Source organism: Spea bombifrons, chromosome 1 (genome assembly GCF_027358695.1).
Source record: "Spea bombifrons isolate aSpeBom1 chromosome 1, aSpeBom1.2.pri, whole genome shotgun sequence".
NCBI classification, from domain to species: Eukaryota; Metazoa; Chordata; class Amphibia; order Anura; family Pelobatidae; genus Spea; species Spea bombifrons.
This window is the reverse complement of record NC_071087.1, coordinates 55,026,034-55,033,908: the sequence shown is the minus strand read 5'-3', so window position 1 is coordinate 55,033,908 and position 7,875 is coordinate 55,026,034. Positions and strand designations below refer to the sequence as shown.

General features: G+C 40.5%; 1 protein-coding gene across 2 annotated transcripts; it reads right to left on the bottom strand.

The window, feature by feature from the left end:
* Positions 1-2,650: 2,650 nt before the first annotated feature.
* STBD1 (starch binding domain 1) lies at positions 2,651-7,783 on the bottom strand. 2 transcript variants are annotated; one of them, XM_053461662.1, is made up of 3 exons: positions 7,462-7,783; positions 6,823-7,407; positions 2,651-3,801 (listed from the first exon to the last, which is right to left on the bottom strand). In XM_053461662.1, exons 1-3 carry the CDS (start codon positions 7,724-7,726, stop codon positions 2,999-3,001), a joined length of 1,653 nt encoding a protein of 550 aa, XP_053317637.1. In that variant the 5' UTR covers positions 7,727-7,783; the 3' UTR covers positions 2,651-2,998. The 2 variants fall into 2 exon arrangements, with proteins under 2 accessions (XP_053317637.1, XP_053317636.1); XM_053461661.1 differs by having other exon boundaries at positions 6,823-7,783.
* Positions 7,784-7,875: the final 92 nt, after the last annotated feature.

The window sequence follows — 7,875 nt, the reverse complement described above, 5'->3', positions numbered from 1 at the left end:
TCAGCCCTTCTTGCTGGGTTCTTTTCTCCAAAATAACCAATATCCTCTTACAGTGGATTTTTAGTATTGAGGTACAAGGAATGGAATTCCAACGTGTAGAGATAATTGTTAACGTATCGGAGTTATTTTGCAAGCCATCGTGTGAGCACAAATGCTTATGGCACTTTAGCTTACACGGAATAGCAGTTCATATTTAAGATGTATAGCGTTTTTATTATTTAAAGGCAAGAGAAAATTTTCCTACAGTCACAAAACTGCACAATTTAATGTAATGCTGCTTGAAATATGTATTTTGTGTCAAAATAAAATGGTTTTATATGTATATCATTAAATGATTAACGAAATACGTCAGGCAACCTATTTTCTATTCTGAAATGTCCCATAAGGATTTAGTTTTGTTACATTTCCCAGCATTCATTAGATATGGATCATGTTTATAACCAAGGGAAAGTCTGTTTCCTTTTGTAGGTCAAAATTCGAGATTTACCAAGCCATGCATACTGTACCAAGATAGACGCATGAATATTAGAAAATGAATGCAGTTAGGTCTGACCCTCAAGTTAGTGTACTCTAATTTCACTACTCGAGTACAGAGCATGAGTCCCTATTTACAACCAGAGTGACACACAACATTGTCCTACTTGGTAGAATTAACTCCCCTTGGGAGAATCTTCCTTAGTACTCTGAAATACAACCTTCGTCCTATATTCAAGGTCATTGTATAATCCAACCTCAAATAGAGGTCTGAGTAGAAGCGCAGGAGGGAACCTGGATCCTCCTCTCTGGCAACCTCCGCTACTGCCAGACACTTCTGCCAGGGCTTCTATGACTGAGCGCCAGCGTGACATGACCTTCCTGTGCTCAGTCATAGAAGTAGCAGTGACCCCACTGGACACCAGGGAGTCTGAAGCCCAGGGCAAAGTGGCATATCAGGGGGGCAGGTTGTCAAATAAAAGGAAGAAACAAGAAATGCATTTTTCTCAATCATAGTTTTTATTAAATATGAAAAAAGTTTACATGAATTAATATTTACTAGTAATACTTTCCCATACGGTAGTCTTATATTCAGGCCTTTCCCCCCCTAAATATTAAAATTTGGTGTGTGTGTGGGGGGGTCATCTTATATTTGGGTTGTCCTATAATCAAGCAAATGCAGTAATTCTGCAGTAACTGCATAGCCAAGCAGAATAATTTGCAAATGATAACTTTACCCAAGGCAGTGCATTTACAAGTCAGGTGACACCTCACACAGGAGTAGCAACCAAGCAGGATTATAAAGGAGGCACTCAGTTTTGTTTTGGTTTTTTTAAGGCCCAAATAAAAGAAAAATAATTTGAAAAAACAGTATGGATATTGGAGATCAAAATGTAGCTTAATCTGACCTAAAGTATAGTATAGTAACAAGAAAAGAAAAATTGACTTTTGTACATGTTCCAACTATATTGTCACGTTTAGATTTATGTAATGGATACAAGAAAAGCAATATTTCTAAAAATGTATGTCTCCATGCACAAGCCTCTAATAGCAGTGTTAATTTTAGGTAAAAAAAAAAAAAAAAAATACATAATAGCAACTGAGCTCCATGCAGAGGACACAGAAAGGATGTCACTAAAGTGAATGCAACCGTTGGGTGAAAGGGAATCGCTGTTGAAAGGCAAAGGCATTATTACCAACCGTTTCTACATTCCTATAGATGGTAAAGGGGAGATGACACGGCCTTTATCTTAACTAAACTCACACCAAACCTACCTATATTTTAGGTGTTGGGTGTCAAGCAGTCCAATTTAGAGATATTTGGTTTACAGGTATTAATGACAAAAACAGCATATTAACACGTTTCCTCTCCTGATGGTATTTCCCCTCTTCCACCTCCACTCGTGCAGAGGCCGGCAGAACACATGAAAGAACATTAACTTACCGAATTTCAACTGCCTGACTTCACACATCTTGGTGGGCAAACCCTAGTGCGATTAAGCGATAAGAGTCGTTTCGACTGCCCTGGAAAAAGCATATTTAAAAACCTCAAAGTCCCTCATTGACTGAACTATTCATTTTGAAGGGCCAGATCAACCGTCCTGCCTTAGTGAGTAAACCTCATAATGGGACATACATCCAAACCCTGATGGTCAACACGGCTGTGTCTCCAGTAGTATACACATAAGGTAATTTGTATATATGCAGCGATTTGGATTTGAAAATGTCACTCCTTATGTTTAGCGTATCGTTCTTTCCAAAATCTATATTATGACAGAACGTTGGATCTGCTTTAAGACACAGATATTAAAAGGTTCAAAAATATAAAATATTTCTTTGGAAAACATTTTTATTTGCAGGATACGATGATCAGCAACAGAAAAAAAACTAAACCACCTCTGCCTTTAGCATAGCAGAAACAAAACAGACGCACTTCATTCATAAACCAGGGACAATCAAAAATTCAGTCCAGTCTAGTGGCCCCTCAAGTCCCACCCCCCCTCCCCCATCTAAGTGTCTGTGCCATAAGTAGCATAGGTGGGTCTATCATTAAGACCAAGTTCCAGATAGACTTGCACAGAGAAAATACAGAAAACAAAAACATTTAACATCTAGTGTTTAAAAATTGCATTTATATATTATGTCACAAGTTACACTGCAATCCGTTTCATGCATAATATTGGCATAACAAGCTGATTTAATAAAGTTATTAAGTATGATATTGCACATATTCAAAAGTGTCCAACTGCTTTTTATTTCATGCATAGCAAAACCACACCTTTCAAAAATGAGCACTGCCCCCGAGCTAAAATATAACTTTCACAATACAGGGCTAAAAGGTATATTCATTCATGTGTAAACAAACTTCAAATAGCCTGCCTGGCCCTGGCAAATAATTAACTGGCATTGCCCTTGATTGGCATGCTGTTTAAGAGCGGTTCATGTTTAAACTGTGATTTTTACCATCAAAGTGTCTGTCAGCAAAAGAACAAAGTTACATTGGTAACACAGGGTGTCAGGGAGGTCAGTTAGAGATAACCCCCCACCATTGGTGAGCATTAACATCATCATGTCCAGTTTTCAGTCTTCTGTTACTGCACTCCTCCCAGCGTTTTATTTTCCCATTTTCCACCACAACGAACTTCCACTCAACACTGGAGTCTATAGGCAGTAGGACAGAATGTGTCCAGAAGCCATCTTTGTCCGATGTCAGAGGGATGTAAACCTTCCAGCAGCCAAGCTCCTCGTGATCACCGGTGACTGCAATTTGCTGTGAGATAGAGGTGATATAGTGCACTTTAAAGCAAACATTAACATTCTGGGGCATGGGCTGCACCGCTGCAATCTTCTTCACTTTTGTGTTGTCAGCTTCAGGACATTGTGAGACATTGTGTGATTCCTCACCATTAAACGACAAAGGAAGAGACATATGTTTGTCCACCTCTGGAACATCTAGGTTTTTCCTGAAGTCATCAGCATCAGTTTCCTGAATTATTGTTAGTCCTTCAGAACTTTTACTTGAGTCACTGGTTTCAAGGTGAAAGTCCTCAACCCCCAAAGCAGTAGAAGTGCTTATTACTGGTATACTGTTGGTTAAGACTTCACTTTTAATTCCTTCAAATCCTTTTTGTTCACAAAGTTGTACCTCATTTGTAAGCTCAAGACCGTTTTCACATAATGCATTCAATCTCCGTGGAGAAACATTCTGAATTTGGCTTTCAGGGAAAGATGTATTTGTTACATCAGCAATTGGTTCTTGTCCTACTTGGTCTTTATGTTCCTCATCTTCCTTGTGTGACAATGTCTGGTTAATCTCAACGATTTGGCCTAGTAAAGAAAAGTAAGAAAATTAGTAGGAACACACATTTAAAAGTAAGTTCTCATCATACACAAAACACACCAATAATGCTAATTAGACCATACTACGAAGAGTAGCCACGTTCTCAGGAAAGAACATTTCCACAGTGTCTTACACAGAATGCTTACAAGAAGGTAAGCATCCTGCTTGTAAAGTCAATTTAGACAGCAATCCTATGTCTTAGAGTGGCAAACACATACTTCATATCAGACCATTCCAAGGTAAAACATCCATGCAAGTCTTCAAGTGAGAAAGCCTACAACCAAACCTACGGAAGAACGATACACTGCTATTGGTACGGTCAATGCTTTACAACCATAACACTTTCTGTTCTGTCATACAATGCAGAGTATCCCCAAATGTTATGTAGAAGTTTACTTCATTACTTTAAGATTATATCTTAAAAGCTGGACCTTCTACAGTTGAGATGGATCTGACAACATTAGCACAGAGGTAGATGAGTGGGAGTGAAGGTTGACGAGCTAATCACAAGTACCATGCATATTTTGGCATTTTAATGCTGTAGTGCCTTTCTGCCACATCCTCCAATTGCCAACGACCCACTGGCATGTCAAACAGAGTTGCATACCATAAGCTCTACTGCTATCAAACCAAACAGCTCTGCAGAGCCGTTCATATGGCAACATCGAGAAATTAGACCTTCCAAAAATCTAGGTCTACTAGTTTTTGTATGATAATATTTTGAGACAGCCTTGTGGCTCAGTCTTAATCACCCAGCCAGTCACTCTGATTAATGAAAGTCTATGGAGGACCAGACTTCACTAGCACTGCCATAAGTCAGCTCCGTGTGGTGGTTGTGCAGGGAAAGTCACCTAAAATATCACATGACTGACAACAATAGCAGCCTCCAAAGTCTCCAGATAAAATAAAATTTATTGGAAAAAAAAAAAAAAATACCAAGAATATACTGGTAATTATAATGTAATATTTAATATTTTTCCCAAAGGGAGCTACAATTTAATAACTCCGTATCATATTGCAAGGTTTATTTTTAACATGCAGATTCAAATATTACATTGGTTAGAATTGTTTTCTTCATTACCAATTGAATACTCCACATGGTGAATTAGAAATTGGTACGTTCACTAAAAATGATAGCCTAGCAACTAATCTCAACATTTTATAATCAGAACAAAACTAAATTTAGAACTGGGGCAAAGGGATTACGAAAGACTAATGATTCCAACCAAATGGATTTGAATAGCACAGTGCAGCTCGTTCTACAAAGAGGATGATATTTAAAAGTAGAACAGATGTTACGCAATGGATCTATACTGTGACAACACTCATTCTTGGGACCGATATAACCCCTTATCCAAGCTATCCCCAGCTTCAATTCTTTACTACTTTTATGGCATTTTTAAGTTTTCCTATATTTTCTCTCTTGGTTTTTGGGGTGTATGGGGTTGGAAAGCTTTGCACAGGTATGGGGGTTTCTCTTGATCACCTTTACAGGTTTAATCTCTAAACATGGCTTCATAATTTTTATTTAAAATGTACAGAACTGCTAAAAGCAGTATTTGAGATGTTTTGCAACGTTTGAATGTTTTAGCATTACAGCAGAGGCAGGATTTTAAGATTGAAAAAGAAAATAAAAACCTATAAAAATCGGTCAGATCTGATATCTGATGCTCAGAATAACTTCACAGGCATCTCCAGGGAGAAATGCATCTCAATATCTGGAGCAGATGACACTTTGGACATTGGGGGCTATTCATTCAAGGGAGGGTTTGCCTGAGTTGTAGTTTTAACTCTCTGGCTCCACTGTTCATCATGAAGGCGAACCCTAGTGACCTTCAAGGTCTCCTGCTATATTAAATAATGCAGTATACAGGGTCTACTCAGCCCTTCCTAATGGAAATTCCCTTGGTAAATAGCTAGGTGAGGGAGTTAGAAACTCTCCTGGCAATGTATGAGTGAATAAACCCCATTGTCCATGATTTCACACAATTCCCCAAACATTTGTTTATTATCTATGATCAGGTGTCAGAAAATAATCAGCTAAATACAATTCCCATCATGATAAAAAATTCTGCAAGACAGTAGTTGTTACCCCACATAGCTCCTGGGCCATACCTTCACTGCACCCACTGAGCACAGCAACTCCCATCACGCTCAGCTGACTGGGCTTACAAAAAATGCAGCCTAGCTGGCACGATGGTAACAAGCAATCGTTGGCACTCCAGAGGCTAAGAATTGCTAATCTCATCATGCTCAGCCAGAACTTCATGGGATTTATGGCTTGGTAACCATGCCTTAGGCGTTTAGCACACAAGGATGCTAAGAACTGTCAATGCTAGGGGCCCTATGTATGTAATCCTATCCACATTCAATACTATATTACATGGAAATAAACCATATTTATATGGACACCATGCAAAAATATCATATGTAAGATTTGGTCTTCTGGCTGATACCACCTGATGTCATATACTTGTTAACTGAATTGATCACTTATGCAATCAGTTTATATGCATTTCACTTTAGATAAAATAATGCAAACCGCATAAAGCTATTCTGACAAATTGGTAATAATAGACTAAATTAGGTCTTGTCACTCAAAAGGGTTAAACCAGCTCATAAAACACTATAAAAGCATGAACCTGGCCAATTTCTGACCACTTTAAATGGTTAACTTCTTCCATCCATTTGTTTACCCATCAGTGTTTTTTACTCCCAGTTAGAGTGTTGCAAATCATTAATGGAAGGTATGTTTAATCAAGGCTCCCAAATCAGATAGGAGGGTTTGGCATTTTACCAGGAGATGTCCAACCTCCAATGCCAAGTATCAGCAACCATCAAGCTGATTGACTCTGGTATCTATTAATGCAGTACACAGTAAATGCATAAACCTGCATATTATAACATGTGGATATAAATAATATACTTCTGCAAGAGATCACACCCTCCAAGGGCTGACTCCTAGCCATGAAATAGGAGAAAGGGCACTGTGCAGTGATTCAGCTCACCTGCTCCATTGCTCTCTCCCTGAATATCTTCTGGGTGTGAGCCAACTTTATGGTCTCCTTCCTCTGGTGCTTCATTCCTTTTTTCCACGTGAAGAGATGGTTTAGGTTCCTCCACAACGTCCCCTACACCCTCCTGCTGAGGCTCTACGTCTTGAGATATAATGGGTTCCTCCAAATGGTACAGAGAAGCATCTTGGGTCAGGGGTAAAGGTGTATTGGGCTCCTCTAACCTGCTTCTTGCACCTTCCCGATCATGGTTGAATTTTGTGCTGGATTCTTCCAGTCTTCTTGCTGCACTCTCCTGTGTGCTGGGTTCCTCCTGCTGAGGTTCTACACCAAGAGGTCCGCTTGGTTCCTCCACACGCCCCTCCTCAGGAGCTTCCAAACTTTGAGTTACAATGGGTTCCTCCAGCTGAAGCTCGGGGTGTGCGAGTGTACCTGGTTCTCCCAGCCCGTTACACTTACCATCCTCCTGATGGTCTGCAATGGGCTGTGTGCTTGGTTTGTCTGGTCTACTTTCTGAACCCTTTTGCTGAGGCTCCACAGTCAGACGTATGTTGGGTTCCTCCGCACTGATCTTTGCACCTTTAGGCTGAGACTCCACCGTGGGTTGTGGAGTGGGTTCCTCCAGCTCCACACCTTTAGGGTGGGGATCCACATTGCTGCATGCACATGTCTCCTCTGCAGTCTCTCTCTGCTCTTCCTCTCCAACAGGTGTTTGCTGCTTTTCAGGGCCATCGGAGCGCTTTTCCTCCTCTACTCTGCCAAACCAGAGCCAGGCGAAGATCGCGGTGAGGATCCCCAGCACTAGTGCAGCCCACATGCTCTTGATGCTTCTAGTTGCAGAACCCTGATTTCCTCCTGCAGGACTGGGAGGCTGTGGACTCCTGGCCGCTTGCACCATCCCCGTTCCACCCTACAGCATGCACGCAGCAAACAAGCGCTCTCCACTCCCCTCCTCTTTATCTTTCAGGATCAGCTGCTGCTGTACACGAACCCGACTCCTCCCATCCACAGATCCCTCACTGGATCGAATCATGATACTGACACTGA